The sequence below is a fragment of the Gossypium hirsutum genome, chromosome A13 (genome assembly GCF_007990345.1).
Source record: "Gossypium hirsutum isolate 1008001.06 chromosome A13, Gossypium_hirsutum_v2.1, whole genome shotgun sequence".
Taxonomy (NCBI): Eukaryota; Viridiplantae; Streptophyta; class Magnoliopsida; order Malvales; family Malvaceae; genus Gossypium; species Gossypium hirsutum.
The window spans coordinates 32,096,329-32,118,545 of record NC_053436.1 but is presented as its reverse complement, the minus strand read 5'-3'; the positions used below and the strand labels follow the sequence as shown (position 1 = coordinate 32,118,545).

The window sequence follows — 22,217 nt, the reverse complement described above, 5'->3', positions numbered from 1 at the left end:
GCCGAATGTATATTGGTCAAAGGGAAATTTTCAAATCGTCTATGTATGAGTATGTGAACAAAATATTAAATGAATATTCGGCATAATGGGGTTTATGAGTAAATGGCATACTATATATATATGTGAATACGTGGTAGTGCATAAAACAAGTAATCGATTAAATTGTGATAGTCACACATAGGTATAGATATATGAACGCTTTATGTATGTACCTTGAGACATAGGGACATTTAGATATATATATAGTTAAATTCGTGTATATGGAAGCATGGTAAGTTATGTGAATTTTTGCTTGTTCATGTGAAATAGATATCGGTATAATAAGCATAAAAATTTAGTCTTGGCATATTATATAAAACATATTATACTTTGAAGTTATGTGACTGCCGAATGTGAATAATAAGTAAATAATATTAGTTAAGATATTAAACAAATTTATTTACATTTATTAAGCTAAAGAGCAAGGAGGATCGAAGTTGGATAGGGGAAAAGAGAAAGCAATAGAGTAACCAATCTACAACCGTTCGAATATACCGAGGTAAGTCTTTGAGTAACGGAACTTAGCTTATGATTTTATAGGTATCATATAAAAGCATAGTAGATAAATTGTGATCTTATGGTTCTATATAAATTACAAAGTGAAACAAATGATTTTTATTTTATATGACTTGGAGCCGAATGGTTAAAGAATTCATGTGGAATAGCGAAATGAAATCGTATTACGTGTATGTAGCTATTGAGCCGTAAGAGTAAGGGTTGATAAGCATGTTGAACTTGTTTGCTAGTAATGCTAATGGGTTATGATATATATATGTGCAAGGCATTCGTGCGGGTTATTATAATCGGGTTAAGTCCCGAAGGCATTCGTGTAGGTTATTATAACCGGGTTAAGTCTCGAAGGCATTCGTGCTGGTTGTTATATCCGAGCCAAATTCCGAAAGTATTTATGTTTGGAAAGGTGCGATTCTGTCGTAATAATTCCGATTAATGTGCTCATAATCCCTAATATGACTAGGTATGGATCGTATATACATTGGAAAAATTTGGTACAGTATAAGTTGTGATTACGTAATCGAATAATGCTCTCCCGGCCATTCCTTAGGGTTATATGAAGTCTATAGCTCACTCGAGTTACATGAAATTGATTCAAATGAAATTTAGTTAAGATTGAGTTCGAATGTGTAAACATATTGATAGAAGTGTAAATTAAAATGAATATGTGATCTTGTGCATAGACATTTATTTATCCTTATGAATGCTATTTCTTTTGTGTTTTTGTTTCAAATTATTTCCTTACTTATAAGCTTACTAAGCATCGAAACGCTTACTCTGTTGCTTAAATTCTCTGTATTATAGATTTTGTTCATCAGCTATCGGACTCGGAAGTGTCAAAGTCGAAGTCATCCACACTATCTAAGCCCCTTTTTGGTACTCTTTTAGTTGAACTTTGATAATGGCATGTATAGGACTGACCTTTGTTGTTAATTAAGTATCTTTTGGTAATGTATATATTCGTATAGCCATGCGAAAATGGCTTATATATTTTGAGTATAGCATTATAATCATTTTGTATATATGGTCTTATGATATGGTTATTGAGTGGTATGGAAATGCTTGGTAATGATTAGCCATTGGAATGGCTAATCATGATCATATTTGGTGCTATGTATGTCAAATTGCTAGCTAATCCATGGAAACCATGAAATAGGTAAAATTTATCACAAAAATAGATTCAGACAGCAGTAGTAACGTGAATTTGAAAAATCACTAAAAATAGTATAAATGGAATTAAATAATGAATAAGTTATAGAATCGAAGCTTGATGAGTCTATTTTCATATGGAAGAAACAAAACAGGTATATGAGCTATATTTTATGAGATGTTTAAATTTTTGTGAAATAGGGCCAGAGCAATTTCTGGATCCCCTATTATGACTTTGGAAATTCACCATAAATTTTACAAAGATAATTAAAAGTCATAATTTATATTTATAGATTCATTATTGAGTCTAGTTTTATTAGAGACAAACGGCATAGTCATTGAAGCTCTATACAGGGAGATATCTGATTCGTAATACACAGAGGTCAGAGTAGTCGAACCCTGAAATAGGGGAGACTTTAACTAATAAACTGTACTAATTGGCCTGACCAAAAATTCTAGAAAACAATTAGTAGATAGATGTATGAGTCTAGTTTCAGGAAAAATTTACGGAATTGGATTTTAAATTTTGGAACTCGAGATATGATTTTTAAAGCAACTGTGATGCAGTTAGCCAGCTTGTCTGGAAAATTTTAAAATGAATTGTATGAGCTGTTTAAGTAATGAATTAAGTCCGTTAACACCTCGTGTTCGATTCCGGCAACGGTCTCGGGTACGGGGCGTTACAAGCCGAAATGCCGAAAATCGGTATTTTGTAGATTTGCGAGTGTGCGAATGCTCGTGAGGTAAATCGATTAACGTTTTTGGTAAGCTGCAAAATTTGGACTGCAAAGTGCATGGTTTCTGTGCCCTCGATATTTTTGGGCTTAATGGGCCAAAATTGGAACGTTGGCCCAATTCGGTAAGAACCCTCGGTACGTGATTCTGTTAGTACGTGAAAAGTAGGAATATGTATGAAAAACCCTAAAATAGATAAATTACTGAAATACCTTTAAAAGTGGAAAATTTATAGTTTTACCTCTAGTAGATAAATTACCGAAATACCCCTAGGGTTAAATTGACCTAAATGCATGTTTGACTGTTGTTATTTACTGCATGCCATGTTGTTATTATCTGATGCATGGGATTAGGATATTGACGGAGGAAGTACTGAAAGTGGCTTGTCTACGTACTGGAGGCTTTGCCTCAATTTACTGTTAACTGAGCAGTAAGGCTGCAACTGTGGAGTGTTGGGCTGGGTGGGTTGAGCTATTCCCCACATGGAGTGTAGGGCTGGTACGGGTGGAGTGTAGTGGTTGGTGGGTTGAGTAGTCTCCCCAAATGGGCTTGCATATGTTATTGATGTTGCATGTATTTTGAAATGGGCCTATGGGCCATACTGTTATCTGAATAAGGGGCTAAGGCCCAGTTTATTGTAATCTGAAAAGGGCTCTGGTCCAATACCACTGTTACCTGAATGGGCTTAGGCCCAATAGGCTTGAGGTGACTTGGGCTTTGAATGGGTTTTCCTTACACACTGAGTTTCCCCAAACTCACCCCTTTTATTTTCATCTACGCAGGAAATCCCCGACCATAGTGGGCTTGGAGCTGTGAGGGAATTCGGAGTGGCCATCCGTTCTGAAAGTTTGACTTTCTTCTGGTGAACTGGACATCCTTTTATTTACGTTTGAAGTTTTGGGTTTTTAAATCTAATAAGGCCGCTTAATTATTTTTGATGGTTTTAATATGTATTACTAAGATAGGTATTACTTATTTTAACTGTTGAAATTGGATAGCTTCAGGGCGCGTTTTCAAAAACAACAATTGATTTCAAAATAACACGACAACAAGCAAAGCTTCCGCAATGAAAGTATTTTCCAAAATTAATCACTTTTCCTAAAAATGACTTAATCAAATCGGTTTCTTAGAAATATCCATGATGTTAAGGTGTGACAATGGCGGTATGCATGTCTAGGATTGGATCCGAAGGGAGCTTGGTACTTAAGCAGTCCGATGGACTCACCACCTCTTTTCCGGTTTCCTACCTGGTGCACAGCTTCCATTCACTTTAACCTATAATGAAATTATCTTTTAAAACACTCAATAAGTTTTCTTTCTGGACCGGAAATGTTTTGAACGCTTCGATGTGGCACGTCGGATCCGGTCATAACGTCTGGGCCGGGTTTGGGGTGTTACAGTCAATGGATATGCATGTCTGATCGTATTGTTTAAGTATGTATGTCATCTGTATACGAGCATGTTAAGCATGTTAAATCTGTTATTTCTGTACCTGTATTATGTATTTGTGTTTAGGGTAAGATTTGCATATGTGGAGGAAATGATCTGTACGGTGACCTTTCACCTACTATCTGGTAGCTTGGCTGCATATTATCTGTTATGTGTCGCATCAACACTATATGGAGCGTAGGGTTGGGTAGGTGTTTTTAACCCCACATGGTGTGATGTGATGGACGAAGATGGTGTGTAGAGGATTGGGGTAGGATTCTGTATATCTGTTCTGTATATGTTAAGGACTTAGGTCCGATTCTATTTCTGTCTACATTTGAGATTTTATGAATGTTGCATGACTATATCTGTTGGGTTACACACTGAGTTTATAAAAACTCACATCTGTTTGTCTGTACTGTTCAGATAATCCACAGACTTAGGCGAGTCAGTGCGACGAAGGCTTAGCAGTCACCACTCGACAAAGAACTGTTTTTCTTTAGTATTATCGGTTTAATTTTAAAATCTGGTTTTTCTTGAGAGTTTGTAATTTTTGAGACTCTCTGAACTGTATGGTTTTAACTTTTGGATTTGGATTTTGTTTTGCTTTCTTTTCCGCTACATTAACAAAAACACTTTACGCAAACAAATGATTTTAACAAATGGTTTTGGAAACACGAGCTTGGTTTTGAATAAAATGATTTTCAAACTTTCGCTGCAAATTCTTGATAACTTAAAATGGTTTCAAATAAGATTATAAACTAATAAAATGACATGTTTTAAACTTAAAAGATATAATTTAAAACCTTTCATCGTAACACACTCAGATTCGACTATAACGTCTAAACCGGGTTATGGGTGTTACAACTGTAAAATTTATTAAATTAAGTTTTGTATCACATGTGCAATGCTATGTCTATTTGTTATTTTTATATATTACTAAATAATCAGTTAATAGATTTAACGACTATCATTTGCATTAATACTAAAATTTTGAAATTTGAAAAAATAGCCATTAAAAATGATCCAATTGGTGAACATAGACTAAATCTATAACATTATGCATAATACAAGACTAATGACAAAATTTAACCAAACAAATTTAATTGTTACCATTGGGTCAAGACTAAATTTCAAATTCTGAAAAGTGTAGGGACTAAAATTACCAAATTAAAGTATATATATTAAACCCACAATTTACACAAAGTACATGGTCTAATAGCAGAATTTGACCTAGTTTTTAAATAAAATAACTAAGAATTAACATATCTAAGGATTAAACTTGTATTTAATATAGCTATAAACAAATTCTTTACCACAACACCAATAATAATTCTTAAGTAAACTTAAAAAAAATTAATTTTTAACATAAAATGTTTTTCTCACCAAATTTGCGTATCTATACTAAAATTTAAGCTTCTGATCAAGTTGGTGTCACGAGTCAATTAGAGACAAACTCAATTACAAAAATTAGGGAAATATCATTTCATATTTAAAATGAGTTATATTATTCGAGGGTATTTTAATTTTTTTTACTTAAAAAAAACCAATAAAAATATGTACATGTTGAGATTTAAACCCACATCAAAGACATTAATAAAACTTTTAATTTATCACCAACTACAACTTCTTCTTTTTTTATTAAAAAGAAACGGCATAAAACGATTACATCAACTTGTTAACATTAATTAGGAAATGACACATTACAATCAGCAATCAATAAATCTTGTATCAAAATCAGAGGTTCTTCAAATAGCTGTAAAATTTAAAAACCAACTGCAGCACACTTAGCCATCTATAACCCCATTATGCTCCCTTGGGATGTGGTACACTTTTACGTCCCAATTCTTATGCAGGAGCTTATGCAAAAGCCTTAACTCCACCAAGTTACTATTAGCGCCACCAACTGCTAATAATTATCCAACCAATAGAGCATCACCACATTCCACCTCAATCCTCTTGAACCCCTTTTCTCATGCTATAAAAAGGCCTTCTACCGTCGCTTTAGCTTCAACTTTGAAAACGAATTCCTTACCCATTGACATCGAGTAACCACATAACCATTATGCATTTGAGTCTCTAAGTACATCTCCAATGGACTCATGAAATCGATTATTTAACATTGCCCCATCTGTATTAAGCTTTATCCAATCCTTTCCTGGACGAGACCAATTCAATAAAAGAGCTCATGGATCTAGGATGATCCAATTCACATTCTCTCTACACAACTCCTCACCCACATATAACATGTATCCACAATGGCTTTAACACAACTATTACTACTAGAAAAAACAAAAGAACTTATGTTTTTCCAAAGAAACTAATATAAAATTGAGAACAAAATTTGCCAATCAATATCAGCATTACCACAACTCCATTTATTCTGTAAATTCCATAAGAACCACTCATCAAATGATAGAGAGAAAAAAATCAGAGACTCCCCTCGAAATTACAACAAGCTAAACAATTCTAGAGAAAATGCGATCCTGAACTGCATGGATCTTCGTTTTCAAAACACTATTACATCGAGGATAATCACCATCGCTAGTCATATGTCTTTACACTCTTTGAAAATTTGTCAACAATATATTCTTCCACAAAATCTATAAGAACACTCTCACCCTCTGAGGTGCCCTCACTTTCCAAATTAAACTCCAAACAACAGGAGAAATAATGTCTTCAATATGAACCAACTTCCTATAAGTTTCAGTAGAAGAAAATACATCTCTCTTCATCTACTTCCAAGCTATGTAATCCTAACCTGCTTCAGGTGACGGAGGCATTGTGACTGAAATCTGCAAAATAATATGTCTCGGTATAACATCACTAAGACGAATCATGTCCTAACTTCCATTCTCAGATACCATGTCACAAACTTACAAAGTGTCATTCGATTACCCAGTATTTATATAGAAGTCACGGAGAGAACCTACTTGTTTAAGCCACACATCATTCTAAAAGTTCGTTAAACAACCATCTCTAATAGACCAGTAGAAATTAGCAATGACTTCTAGCAAGAACTTCATTAAAGACTTCCAAATGAAAGAACATTTACTCTTGGAAATAGAGCGTGGAAGTAAGCCCTGTACATTGTATTTACTCCTTCTCACTCTAACCTACAAGGAATTTGTATTTGAAAGCAATTGAAAGTAAAGCTTTAACAAGAAAACTTTGATATGATATTCGAAATTTCCTAGACCCAGTCTTCCAGAATCCAGCAGATGACAACACTTACCCCAAGATAACAATGTAAGTTTCCTTGACCCTGAACTAGCTCCTCAAATGAAGTTACGGGCAATCTTCTCAATCTCCTTACACATAGAAAAAGGGATATGTCGTACACATAAAATAATTTGGAATAGCTAAAAGATTAACCTTGCTAGAGTTATATAACCAGCTAGGAACAATTTCCTCGCTTTGTAATTTTTTTCGTACGTTGCTCACAACGAAATCAAAAGTACTCATTGTAACTCTATTGTGCAACAACAGTAACCCAAGATAGATACTAAGATCCTCCACCTAGTTAAAACCCATCTCAATACAAATAGTATCTGCAAAGTTATCTAGTGTATTACGAGAAAAGAAAAACACCTGTGATTTACCTTTATTCACTTTTTTACCAAAAAAATGATAGAAAGTGTTTAAAATGCCATTCACAATATTCACTTTACCGCTACTAGCTTCAAAAAATAGCCTTAAGTCATTAGCAAGGAACAAGTAAGATAATGCTAGACCTCTCTATGAAAAAAGCAATGGCTTCCAAAAGCTTGTTCAACCACCTCTCCAATAAGATGCTCTAATCTCTTCATACACAATACAAAATCATAAGGGATAGAGAATCTCTCTACCTAATTCCCCACGTAGGCTAAAATGATTCTGTAACAACACCATTCCAAAGAACCTGAAGAGTCGATGATGAGACACAGTCTAAAATCATGTTAACTAAATGTAGATGAAACCCAAATTTAGTTAATGTGTCCTTTAGAAAATATCATCTGATTCTATCGTAAACATTCTCTAAATTGATCTTTAGCACCATCCTATATCTAATACCTTTAAAACTCTTCAAAGAATGCACAACTTTTTATGCCACAACTATATTATCAGTGGTATTCCTGCCTGAGATAAAACTTACTTTGTTCTGACAAGTTAGCTTAACCATCAGTGGTCTCAGCCTATTAACTATAGTCTTTGTAATAATCTTGTAAAACATAAACTTATCGATCTAAACTAATGAATCTTTTCCCAGACTTTAGACCTTAAGCAGTAGTACTGGTAAGGTTTTGTTTAGATTAAGATCTAATAGCTGACCCCAACGTCTGCTTGACTAGAGAACATTCCGAAGGCCCAACAATATCCCATTGAGATTGAAAAAACTTCGCCTGAAAACTATCCACCTCGAGCATTTTTAGTGGAGCTATACCAAAGACCACCTGCGAACCTTATTGTCAAAAACCATTAAGAGTAAACTCCCCCTATCATCGGACTGCAATAAAAAAATTTTACCACGTCATGGAAATATACAGCTTTTTGAAAAAATTTACAACATGTTGCTTCAACTCCTCATCATTAAAGTACCAATCACCGCTCTTAATGATAAAACGCTCTACCTTATTTCTTTTCTGCCTAGTCAATGTACGACTATGAAAATAACTCATATTCCTATCACCATTCTTGAGCCAAACTATTTTAGATTTTTGAAACCACAATAACTCTTTAAGTTTTAACACTTATTCTATTTCCCATTAAAACTCAAGTTCATGAGAGAAAAGTTTTGGAGAATTTCGCCATTTCAACACTCTTTGTGCCCTTTTCAACTCTAAAATCAACCTCTTTTTACGCACAAAAGTGTTACCATAAACACGTTTATTGCACTTCTAAACAACATCCAGGACATGTTCCAAATTTTCATTAACCGTCATCTCATTGTTCCAGTTATCACTAACTAGGTATCTAAAATCTACATAAAGCATCCAATTCGCAAGACAACGAAATGGTATTTCACCCTTGCTCACTTTTGGATAGAGCATACTTAAAATTGGCCAATGATCCGATTTCAGTCTATGAAGGTCCCTAACAAAATAGTTAGGTGCAAGGGAATCCCAACATGAATTAAAAATAGGTCTATCCAATATTTAAGATAAGTCCCCTCGACACCAAGTAAATTGGGCTCCACTAGCTCCCAAGTCTCGCAATTCATTTCTAAACAAAAATCGCAAAACCATTAGCACCAAATTCTTAGAACAGAAGCACCACCTGCCTTATTTGAGCTATCAATAATCGAATTAAAATCTCCAACTAGAATCTAAAAACCAACTAAAGAATTTGCCAAAGAATCTAACAACTTTTATAACTTCATTCTAGCTGCTGACTGAGGACTACCATAAACAGTTGAACAAATAAAGCTATTAGAATCTTACTTACTGTAAATCCTCAAATGAATCATCTAACAATAAATTTCCAAGATATCCACTAAAATATCCTCATTCCAGCATAGCCAAATTCCACTAGCAAATCCATTAGCCTCAACCCGAAAGAAATTAGGATAACCAATTTTTTTAATAATACCGTTTGCCTTAGCACCATTAACTTGGGTTTCAAATAAACAGATCAACTAAAGAGAAAAATCCTTCATGTACTCATTCACATTATTATGGAACTTGGGATGCCCGACCCCTTGAAAATTCCAACAAAATATCTTTGTGACCATAAATAAATAAATATAAAAGACAAAACCCAGAAACGATAAACTATTTTAGCAACTAACCTTATCACTATAATCATTATCAACATCGATAACTTCTTCCCCACTCGGGTCATCGTCCTTCATATAAGCACCATTGGAAACCTGTTCAAGACCACGAACCAAGCCCTTCATTGTCGTCTTCAAATCCACAGTGTCATTTGGATACCTACTCGTAACAATATCCAATGGTTTACTATGTTGTCCATTCCCAACATGTCTAATATTCGATACACATCTATATTTGGTCTCATCTTAAGGCTATTATCAAAAGCCATATGATCTTTTGTGGCCTTAAGACTTAATTTCCCATTAGTAGGCTTCAAAACCTTAAAATATTTTTTCAGCCCAGATCAAATCATAGCTCATTTCCCTTTCAAATTAAAATCCTTAGAAAATCCTTTAGGTTTGTTAACCTCCAAATTCCCAATTCCTCCTATCATCGTCTCTTGGTTCATCTCCTTTCCCAAATGTTCAACAGTTTCACCCTATTAATCACTTCGAAACTCTTGCCCTTATCCCTTACAGATGTCATACCATCTTTCTTTCCCTTAATCATTCTGTGAATATCGACCTCATCTCCTCCAAGAGTTGCAAACCGAGAACTACCATAACCATCATTGAAATTACCCTTCCTAGCCGCTCCGAAAAAACAACCCTTTATTTTCTGTCGCCGCTCCACCAACATCTAGGGACCAAAGGGTTATTCCTCCACCTACTGTTAGATCCCAGATTTCTCAGGAACAGATTTGACCATTACTGTTTCTCCATCTAGCAATAATGTCTCAACCTCCGTTCATAGATTTGCTCTATGGTCATAGTGCCCACACCTGAAAGAAACATCTAGTAGAGACTCATACTCCACGTGTTGCAACTGCTCATTAATCCTCACCTTCGACACCAAAGGCTTCCTCAAATTGACACAAATTATAAGCCGTGCAAATCGTCCCCGACGAGCATAGCCTGTATGGATGTCAAGTTTCACCACCATCCCAACTGTTCTTTAAGCAGATAACTCGAATAAAACCCATCTGGCAAACCTGATAGATGGATCCACACTACCTGAAAGGCGATCTCATTCTAGGATGTTGAAAATTTTGATGACCATGGTCGAACGGATAGGTAACTACCAAAGATTACCCACTTCCCCCCAACCAGCACCTTATTATAGTCGTCCTCATCATAGAAACGAACCAAGAAGAAGTCATTCTCTAGATCCATCAACTGTATCGGACTCTTTAGGTTCCACAAGTGAGAAACCTTATTCAATAAGGCATTAAATCTAATCTTCTTCCCTAACAGTTTTACTATAATTGTTTTAGCCATCTTATGCTCAATATACTTTTGGACACGATCTGAAAATGTTATCAACGGGACTCCCTCTATCACTTCCGTAATGTTACCATCTATAAATGGAAAGTCTTCTTCCACAAACATATTTTGCGAAGGATTCGATAAGGCTCCCATTAGCGTAAATTTGTACGTCGCCTTGGGTAATTCAGAGCCTTGAATCTTTTTCCCATTCCCATCCATTGTCAAATCTTTCGATTCCAGTGACAGATCTGATCTTGTACGAACCTTCTTAGTTGCTCGACTAACACCACTATTGAAACTTGAGAAATTAGCATGCATCGTGAACTCTATCGTAGATAACTTTTTTAACATTTTTTACAAAAAAATATAAAAAATCACAATTTATTACTTCAATTAATAGTATTTATTAATAATATTGTTGATTGAGTTGGTGTCACAAGTTAACTCGATACCAACTTAATATTAATGACAATCCGTGATAAACAATTGTGCTCATTTAGTATTCTTAATCTACTACATTTATGAGTTTAAATTTTGTTTTGATCACAATTTAATTTATTTTTTTATATTTTTATTACCGTACATATTTCATGTGTTATTATTAATTATTTTCAACTCATCCATTTTATTATTTATTGTATGTTATTTTCAAATGCACCTCTATATTCCAAATATGTGGTTTCCACACATATACGCGTATAATAGGATTTCTAGTATAGATATGTATGGTGTCACAAGTCAACTCGATATTTAATTTTTAAAAACAAAATTTTAATACTGAATTTTTGTTTCAGTAATTTGATCTCTTTTTGACGTGCAAAAGAAAAATAACAATACCATGATTGTTATTGAGGAGCATTTAATCTTCTTAATGTGATATGTTATCTATTTCAATTTTCTTTTACTCACAAGTTAAACTATTTTTTATTTTAATTTCGTACCTATTGCATATGTGTTGCTATTATTATTAATTTCAAACTTTACATTTCATTATTTATTGTATGTTATTTTTAAATACATATCTATGTTCTAAATCTGTATTTTCCACATGTAATACGCATGTAATAGGATTTCTCATATAGATAATGTTGTTGATTGAGTTGATGTCACAAATTAACTTGAACTTAACTCGGATTGATGATAACATCATGATAAACAATTATAGTACATTTAGTAAGAATTATTATTAATTAATTTCAAACCATACATTTTATTATTTATTAAATATTATTTTTAAACTAACATCTATATTTTAAATACAGAGTTTTCACCTATTCCAGAAAATTTCTAATATATAAAATTAATTTCTTGACATTTCAACATTAATCATAAACCAAATCCAAAACCTTAATAATCATTAACTCATACTAGTTAAAAATTAATTAGATGCTGATTTAAGCACTTGCATGGCTTACACTTTTATAACTTTTATTGTTGTAGTTATTATTATCATTTATTTTTACCAAAAGCTTCAGATTCCCTTTCCTTCCTCTATTTTACTCTCATATTTAGCACTTCGTTTCATCTTTTGTTAGCCAAAATATCACTAATACAAAGTTGGAGAGGTACATAACATGGCTGAAAATAGGACTTGGGGGTTCTTTTTTATGGTTAAGCTCTTGAGTTTATGTTTGATCTTTAGGCTCACAGGTTCCCAATCTCCACCTGCATATTGGAATGCAGCCCATGCAACTTTTTATGGTGACATGAATGGGACTGAAACAATGAGTAAGTTTCAAGCCATTTTTTTTATGTATGTATGTATGCATGTATTCTGATTTCTTGAATTGTCTGACAGTGGGAGCTTGCGGTTATGGTGATCTTATAAAACAAGGTTATGGCCTTGAAACGACTGCCTTAAGTACAGCTCTCTTCAATAACGGTCTGACCTGTGGAGCCTGTTTCGAAATCCGGTGCTATGACTCGGTACAATGGTGTCTAAACGACACCATCATTGTAACTGCTACGAACTTTTGCCCTCCGAACTACAGTAAACCTGAAGGAAACTGGTGCAATCCACCATTGCAACACTTTGATCTATCCCAACCGATGTTTCGCAAGATTGCTGTTTATAGAGCTGGCATTGTTCCTGTCCTGTATAGACGTGTTCCTTGTGTAAAATCCGGTGGTGTTAAGTTCAAAATCAACGGAAACCAGTACTGGATACTGATATTAGTGTACAATGTGGCAGGAGCTGGTGACGTTGTAGACCTTAAGATCAAGGGTTCGAGTACGAGTTGGATTCAAATGTCGCGGAATTGGGGCCAGAATTGGCAAACTTCAGCTAATCTTATCGGCCAAAGCTTGTCTTTTCAAGTGACTACGAGTGACGGTAAGATGGTGCAGTCTGATGATGTTGCGCCGGCTGATTGGAAATTCGGTGGTGTTTATGAAGGCAAACAGTTTTAAAGTTAAAGCAATTAAAATTGCATGTTCATTAACAAGTGTAATAGAAAGAATAACCATGAAGAATATAATCTAGCCTTCCTAAACACTCCGATTCATCTTTCGGTTTTCTTATAACATCTTTGACAACAATCAATATGTTCTTTATTAAAGAATAACTACCATGCAACTGTTCTAAGTGTTGCAATTTGCAACAGTCTCAGAGACCGACATCTGCAATTCATTTACACCATTCTTAAGCAGACCCTAGGAAGTTCTTGAACCATTTGACAGAGTCCTTGGGGTATCTCTTGAGATTGTCTTTATAGTCGATGAAATATAGACCGAATCTCGAGGAGTACCCGGCTCCCCACTCCCAGTTGTCGAGTAGCGACCACACGAAGTACCCTTTAACATTGCAACCATCTTCCCTGCAATTATTCATCAAAAGTTTGGTATTCATTACACCTTATGACATGATCACAGCATATATATATTTATGTATGTAACGCTAGAACATAGATGTGTGATAAGGTAATGTTATATACTTGATAGCAGTGAGCAGGTTAGTTAAGTAGTCATTGAGGTATTTGATTCTTTTCTCATCCTTGAGAGCATTTTTAATGGATATGAATTGGCTATTCGGGTCATCCATACCTGTAATAACAATAAACCAACAATGAAATGTTTAGATCTTCTTTAAAGGCAATCCAAGAGTGGAACTTGCTATAGCTTAGCAGATATGGAAGAACTTTAACCATTTTCTGTAACAATGACCGGAGGGTTTCCGTATTTTTCCTTGACGTAATTCATTAGGCTTCTCATACCACGGGGTACTATGTATAACCATATAGAATTTGCCTGCAATTTGACCAAGTAAAAAAATGGTTAATTAGGCATGAAAGTTGAACAATAAGAACAATGATTGGCAAATACGTCATCCGGTTATCTATCTACTTAGCATGTGCACGATTACACTAACTGGAAAATGGAACAATGGACAGAGATCGGCTTCAGTACCTTGTCTCCTATGGGTTTCCCATGCTTGAAAGCTGCATGCATTTAGAACAAAGGAGCATCCTCGGTTAGTCACTAGTGTATCAACACAATAAACGATTAATCCTTAAGGACGAACTAGAAACAAGATTACAAAGAAGATGTTTACTTACGTAATGTAAAGGCACCGGAGTCCGAAACAGTGTCATTTAGTATACTACCAATCAGATTAGTTTTGTTTTCTCTTGCATAAAAGGTAGTGTAGTGATTAATGCCAACAAAATCCAAAGATCCCTTAAGAAGAGCAGACTCAGCTTTAGTAAACCTCGGCAACCGGCTTCCTACTCGGGTTATCATCGAACTTGGATAATCTCCGAACATCAATGGGTCCAAAAACCTGCAGAAATCAAAGCATTGCATCACCCTGGGAAAAGATAACTTGATTGCTATGAGAAGATAGTATGACAGCATACACAATCAGTTCATTTTACGAGTGTAACAAAATCGAACCCCAGTTCTAATTCTATGTGAAAGGATGAAAGAAATTCAAGATGATTGCGGACTTGAGTTACCAGCCAAGCTGAAAATCTTGGGCTCTTTGAGCTGCTTCAGTGTCTTCAGTTGAATTAGTCTCTGGTTCAAACCAAATAACATTAAACGACACCCCAACAGATCCATGTTGCTTTGCCTGCATAGCACAGTCTTATGTGAACCAAATCTAAAGTCCAAATTTTATCAACTCTGCCTAGTTTCTTTCCGATTTTGACAAAAGTAATCCAATAGTATCCTGAATTTTACCTTGTACTTTTTCCTGTAAATATCCACAGCACTTGCATGAGAAAGGAGAACATTATGGGCAACTATGTAAGGCTCGGTTCCAGAGTTTCCGGCCTTGCAGAACAGATGAAGAACTATGGAGCAGCGTCCCGGAGCTTGAAGACCTACATCATAACCTTGTACCGTAAATGTATCAGGTTCATTAAAAGTAATCCAGTATTTCACCCTGTCACCAAATAACTTGAAGCATGTCTCAGCATACATCGCAAAGTCCTTTCTGCAAATGAACAAAGTCACAACGATATTCATCACTACTCCATAACCATTTAGATAACAATATGACAATGAGAATTGTATTTTACATAATTTGAGGATCGAGCCATCCATTGTATTTGTCCTTCAATGCTTGAGGAAGATCCCAGTGGTAAAGGGTCACATATGGTTGGATTCCTGCATATGAAACATGCATTTTTCAAATTGTCTCTATATATGATAACGAAATGCAGCTATAGATATCATGCACTGCAGTTCATGTTTAAACAACATTTTGATCTACAGTTGAACCATGTGATGGTAAACCAGAACTCCGAATACCTGCCGCGAGCAAAGCATTAATGAAATTGTTGTAATGATCAACACCGGCCTGGTTTATTTCGCCCGTACCATCTGTTTCAAGCCAAAAATGTTAGAAATATTTCTCACATTTTCATTTTATTAAACAAGTGAAATTGAGGAGACAAATTTTGCTTGAAGAAATGATGATCGTAAATGATGGTGTCAGCAATGTAGAACTTACTAGGGAATATCCGAGACCAAGCTATTGAAAACCTATAAGCATCCATCCCCATGTCTTTCATGAGTTGTATATCTTCCTGTTTTCCAGACAACAAAATTAATCTTGTGCCATTCGTATTTTAGGAACACGGAAAAAGGAGTATCCAATGAAGAAAACGAATATCGGAATATGATCAGTTACGAAGATCATCACTTACAGGATAACGGTGGTACTGATCCACAGCAACATCCGCATTGCTACCATCAAGTATCTTCCCTGTAACATAACATAAGGTGAAATGCTTAATGATCCTATATACATAAATACATGCTTGTTTACATACATACATACATAAGTACGTACACTGAATTGTACAAGAATCATGGCATGGCAAATTACACTAAGAAAAGACATTACCAAAAGCATGCGAGAATGTGTCCCAAATAGTTGGTCCCCTTCCATCCTCCTTCACTGCTCCTTCATACTGGAAAAAAAATATTTTCAACACTAAGTAAAGACATTTCATACGAACAACAGAAGAACCTTGATTTGGATGACAAACTGTCGTGTTGAGACATAAATTAATTTAGAACAGCAAATACTTTGTCGTTTTGTCTTCTCTTTTCCTGGAAAATTCTCCTATTTGGTTTGTCATTTTCCATTAAAGTTTATAATTACAAAAGAATGATAATGATTTGCTGCTATTTTTTTTTCCTTATATGTAAGAAAAGAATTTACTCAAAATCATGACTTTATTATGACTTTAAAAGTGACACATGAATTTGCCACCTCCACGTATTTAATTTCTTTTTCCAGCTTCTTCTTATTTGAGATTGACTTTTTAGGGAAAAAAGTGCAATTTTAAATTATATTATTTAAATCAGTATCTGTTTAGGATATGAATATTTTCCATATATGTCTACACTTAATTTTATTCATATATTTAAAAATACATATAATTTCATATCTATTTCAAATATGTACTAAATATAAATATCAAAATAAAATATAAAAAAAAAAGAGAGAGAGTCAGAAACAAATATATTTGACATAAATTTGACCAACTTTGCAAAAAACCATTATTTTAATTTATTTTTTTGTTGGCGTGATATTCAAATGTATGGTATAGAATATTATTATAAGTTTTATTGTTAAATAAAATTTATGCTCTTTTAATAATTTATATATATTTTGAAATTTCCGAATTTTTATATATATTTTAAATAAATGATTAAAATGTCTTTTTCTATCAAGTGAGAGGGCGAAGTCATTATACTTCCATTATAAAATTTTAAAAAGTCTTTTCTACGCCATTCTCTTTCGGGTTTGCACTACAGTTAATTATAATTTATAAAGAAGACAAGAGAGAGAGAGAGAGAGAAATATTGAGGGAAATTTAAATTAAATAAAAAGAAAAAAAATGAATGGCTAGAATCCAAAATTAAATAAAGTAGACCAAAACAATAGTAATAAAAAAAAGGTGGTTTCTTAAAAAAACTAAAAACTGTCTATTAGATTAGAATGAAATGTGAAATTTAATTTTATCCTTCTAATTATATAATAATATTATTAATTAATTGATAACAAATTCATGGGCCTAGTAATAATATTATAAACATAGAAGGATGCAGGGATGGAGCTGGTAAATGAAAAAAATTGTAATTCTGATCTCTGTTAAATCCTTTCAGTCTCATCCTTCAATTTAGTATTCACGAGTAACCATTATCAACCTCACAAACCTTTTTTCCATTTAATATATAAAATATTAATAAAAAAATCGAATCTTCATCAAAGTTTAATGTTCAAGTTTCATCATTTTCAATTCCTTATTATCGAAGGCTGTTATTTATTCCAAAAAAAAAATAAAAAGATGATAATAATATACAAAAGAAAAGAAATTGAAAGACTGAAACTTCCATGGATAGTTTACTGTAAAAAAAAACTGAAAAAAAAAACCAACCTGGAAAGCAGAAGAGGCAGTCCCAAAAATGAAGCCCTTTGGAAAACTGGCTTTGCTAATATTCTGAGAAAACCCAGCCTGGATTCCCAAAGCTAGTATCAATGTAATAATGGGCAAAGCAATGCCCTTTAGCACCATGCCTTTAATTCAACTATTACAGAAAATTGATATGAGAGAGAGAGAGATATGGAGAAAGATTTGGGTTTGGGTTAATGATTATTTATAAAGGAAAGATAAGTGATAAAAGGAAATGTGAACAGAAAATAAGAAAAGGGGTTGTTAAGTAAAAAAGAGAGCAAGAAATGGAAAAATGAAGATGATGGTAATGGTAATGGTGGTGGTGGTGGGCGGGACGCAGCTAATGAGCCAAAGTTCGAAGTCTTAAAGTTCACACTTTATTTGTTCGAATGGGATTAGTGGGCAAGTTTTTTTAGAGGGTTATACTTTCGTTTCTTTTTTTTGGCAGTTTTTGCTTTAGTTTTGGTTTTGTCTATAAATACGTGCAATTGGGTGTTTGTTTGGTTTTTCTAGTTTGGCAGACCATATATGCATGTCCCCCCACTTTTAATTTTAATGATTTTACATCATTTTCGATAGATATGCCTGCAACCTTATCTTTAAATTTAATTTTTTTTTAAAAAAAAACCCAATAAAAACATGTCTTTCGACTTTTTTATTCAAATTATATTTCACATTTGGATTATGGATAATATTTAGTAGAATTTAAAAACTTTACGAGAAATATTGAGTTGATGATAAGTATATATAAAATATAGTAAAAATATATAAAAAAAATGAAACACATAATAAATTTATAATATTATTTTTTATATTTAAGTACATTGTCATTATACCAAATATTTATCTTTTGGATTACACGTCAACTTAGTTAAAAAATAAGTAAAAATTATTATTTTTATAGAATAAGTTAAAGTATTATTAAGATTTTTTTTATCAAACCAATGCATTCGTTTAGGACTAATTTATATATATGCATTTTTTTTAATTATGAGTTTAGGTCTTTTTTTTTTTATATTTATAAGAATAGGTCAGTGAAAACATGCCCTATAAGATGTGTTTTCTAGCAACGGTAACATCTCCCAATGCTCACAATTCTAACGGCTACATCACCCAACAACCATATTTTTTTCTTATATAAACCTTTCTAAACTTCATTCTTTTCCATTCAAACCTATTCTTTCAATAATTTCGTTCTAAATCTTTCTCTCAATCCTATTCTCTTCCATTTTATTTTATTCCTTTTTAATTTGTAAAATGGCAAATCAACTTATTCATTTGGATAACAAGCACATCTCCAACGTCCATTTATAAATAGTAAGAAAATATTGTTAAATTATTATGTTGTTAACATTATTAATTTTATTTTATTTTTATGTTTATATACTCAGGTCAAAGATCGGATTTTGGAGACATACATACACAATCTAAGTGTGAGTGCACCAGTTGACATTCATGGAAACATGCGAGATGCGAGATTCTTGTATGTGTCACCGCTTCGACTGCCACAGGTGGGCGAGAATCAATACTAAAACAACAATCAAATCCAAATAATTACATGTGGTGTCTGCAAGTATGACAATTTAGTTGTAATATAATTTGTACAACGGGGTACAGGAGTACTCTAAGGATCGAACCCACAGGAGTCAATGATTGAGCAAATTCTAACTACAAACATGAAAGTTAAGAGTTTAAAGAACTACTCACTAGATAACATAGTACAACAGGCCATGAAATTGAGAGTATTTAAATTAATTAACTAGAATTAACAAAAGGACTAAATCGTAAAACATGCAAAGTAACAACAGACCATATGGATGTTACCCACTATTTATTTTAATGATTTCACATATTCTTTGCTAGATATGCCTGGAACCTTATCGTTAAATAAAAAAATATATATAAAAGATGCTTAGTTAACATGTTTTTAACATCGTTTCAACCCAAAAAAAAAACCTTGTCTTTGTACTTCAAAAGGAAAAAAACATGTCTTTGACTTTTTTATTCGATTTATATTTGACTTTTGGATTATGGATAATATTTGGTAGAATTTAAAAATTTCACCAGAAAGATCGAATTGATGATAAATGCATATAAAATATAGTAAAAATATTTAAAAAAAAAGAAATATATAAAAAAATATGAAACACATGATAAATTTATAACATTATTTTTGGAGTTCAAGTACATTGTCACTGTACCAAATACTCACCTTTTGGATCAAACATCAACTTAGTTAAAAAATAAATAAAAAATTATTATTATAAAATAAGTTGAAGTATTATCACGATATTTTTTATCATACCAAAGCATATTTAGGACTAATTTATCTATATGCCCTTTTTATCATTTATTAATTATTCAAGCTTTTTTTATATTTATGAGAATAGGTCAATGAAAACATGCCCTATTGGATGTGTTTTCCCCCTCCCCCCCCCTCCCCGCCGTCGTCACAATTCCAATGGCTACATCCCCCAACAACCATATTTTTTCCTATATAAACCCTTCTAAACTTCATTCTTTTCCATTCAAACCTATTCTCTCAAATTTCAATTCTCTCAATAATTTCGTTCTAAATTTTTCTCTGAATCATATTCTCTTCGATTTTATTTTATTCTTTTTAATTTGTAAAATGGTTGTTAGCTCTAGTTTTACAAGTATTTTGATATAACAAAAAGTATATTAAAAATCCCCTACTTAAATTTGAAAAAATTGTTAATAAGTCTTTTGATATAACAAGATTTTGAAGTTTGAAGGACTTCTACCAATATTTAGGTGGACAAGTATCGGTAAAACTCAAGATGAAAAGACCTTGAAAAAGTTACAGAATTCTATCAGTAAAACTGGGAGTTCTATTGATACAACTGAGGATTCTATCGGTAAAATGCACTCCAATAAGCAAGGTAATTTTGGCCTGGGATTTCTATCGATACCCTGGTCTGATCTACCGATACAACCAAAATGCTACTAATACCTTTAGGACTTCTACCAAAACAATTCAAGTTAATAGCCAAAGTTCAGCATCCCTTACACTTCTATCGATACTTTTGATACGAGTCACAAAAGCCCAAATTCTTGAAGGCGAGGCCCAATAAGCAAATTCCCAGCCCAATCAAGAAATCCATCCATACTTAGTTGAAAATCAGGCCAAATTGTCAAAGTGGCCCAAGTTGTAAAGTTTTATTTTTATTTTTATTTATTTATTTATTTATTTACTTAGTTTAAATTTTTATGTCAATATTCAGTCCAAGAGTCCTAGATAAAATGACCTTTGACCGAATTTCCATATTAAAATGATTAGGAGTTTTTTTTTATTTTAGTTTTCTAATTAGATTAGGACTAGTTATAAGGCCTATTTAAAGGCATGGCTGTCCACCTTGTTAAACACTTATCATTATTATTAAAATTTCAGATTTGTTGAGAGCAGAATTTTCTTTGAGTTCTTCAAGGATTTTCTCTTGAGTTTTCTTTAGAAGTTGTTTTAACAATCTTTTTGATTGTGGGAGCCATCTTCAACCTTCTTCTTGCCATTGATATTCTTTGGAGGGGAGATTAGAGCCGTTTGAAGGGAGTTGTGAGATCTTTCGAGATTTCAAGGCTTCTTAGGACTTATCTTTCAATTTCTTACTGTCAATTCTTTCTTTATTTCTACTTGTGCTGAATCATTATCTAATCTATTTTCTGTTCTTATTGTGTTTTCAGCCTTTTTCTATCTTAAGGAATCAGCCCAAAAATCCCCAATTTCTAGGGTTTTTCCATACTCTTTTTGGGTGAAATTAGATTGTCGAAATTTGGGAAAAACTATCTTGGTGTTCAATTGGGCAGAATCACAATCTCCTTGAGGGTTTCAAGAACCCTAACACTTATTTCTATTCTCAATTTGATTCTTTGCTGATTTGGGGATTTTATTTCAGATCTGGAAATTCAAAGTTCTAATCTTTTAATTTTTCTGTTTCGTTTCAGATTTAATTGTTTAGGGTTTTCGTAGGAGTTTCTCGTGACTTGGCAACTCGATCTTGGTCCGCGCGTAACCCCGTATCAACTTTGATGGATTCTACCGATACCAAATAAAACCCTCAGAGCTATACCGATACAAGAGGACTTATACTGATGAACGAGCCCCACGATCATATTTTGGAAAGACTTCTACCGATACAAGTTTCCTTTTACCGGTACAATGAAGCTGTAGACTATATTTAATGCTAATTTTTATCGCTGCAATGACTCCATTTTGTTTATAACAGCTACAAATGTCCACAAGGTTGTTAGAAGACTTAAATACAAGGTCAAGGCTCCCCATTGAAGTAAACAAAGACAAGAAACAAGTGCATAACTTCCAAGAACTCAATTTTTCAGCCTTTCTCAATCTTTTACAAAATATTTCT

At 33.4% G+C, this 22,217-nt stretch overlaps 2 protein-coding genes across 2 annotated transcripts; one reads left to right on the top strand and one right to left on the bottom strand.

Annotated features, from left to right (window-relative positions):
• The first annotated feature begins 12,422 nt into the window (after positions 1 to 12,422).
• LOC107893664 (expansin-A8) lies at positions 12,423 to 13,330 on the top strand. The gene is made up of 2 exons (XM_016818718.2): positions 12,423 to 12,649; positions 12,720 to 13,330. Exons 1-2 carry the CDS (start codon positions 12,496 to 12,498, stop codon positions 13,328 to 13,330), a joined length of 765 nt encoding a protein of 254 aa, XP_016674207.1. The 5' UTR covers positions 12,423 to 12,495.
• Positions 13,331 to 13,400: 70 nt separating this feature from the next.
• Positions 13,401 to 18,269, bottom strand: LOC107893663 (beta-glucosidase 40). Its single transcript, XM_016818716.2, has 13 exons — positions 17,815 to 18,269; positions 16,272 to 16,338; positions 16,072 to 16,130; positions 15,876 to 15,951; positions 15,674 to 15,745; positions 15,442 to 15,529; positions 15,101 to 15,356; positions 14,875 to 14,990; positions 14,476 to 14,699; positions 14,327 to 14,358; positions 14,065 to 14,167; positions 13,855 to 13,963; positions 13,401 to 13,737 (listed from the first exon to the last, which is right to left on the bottom strand). Exons 1-13 carry the CDS (start codon positions 17,950 to 17,952, stop codon positions 13,563 to 13,565), a joined length of 1,515 nt encoding a protein of 504 aa, XP_016674205.1. The 5' UTR covers positions 17,953 to 18,269; the 3' UTR covers positions 13,401 to 13,562.
• Positions 18,270 to 22,217: the final 3,948 nt, after the last annotated feature.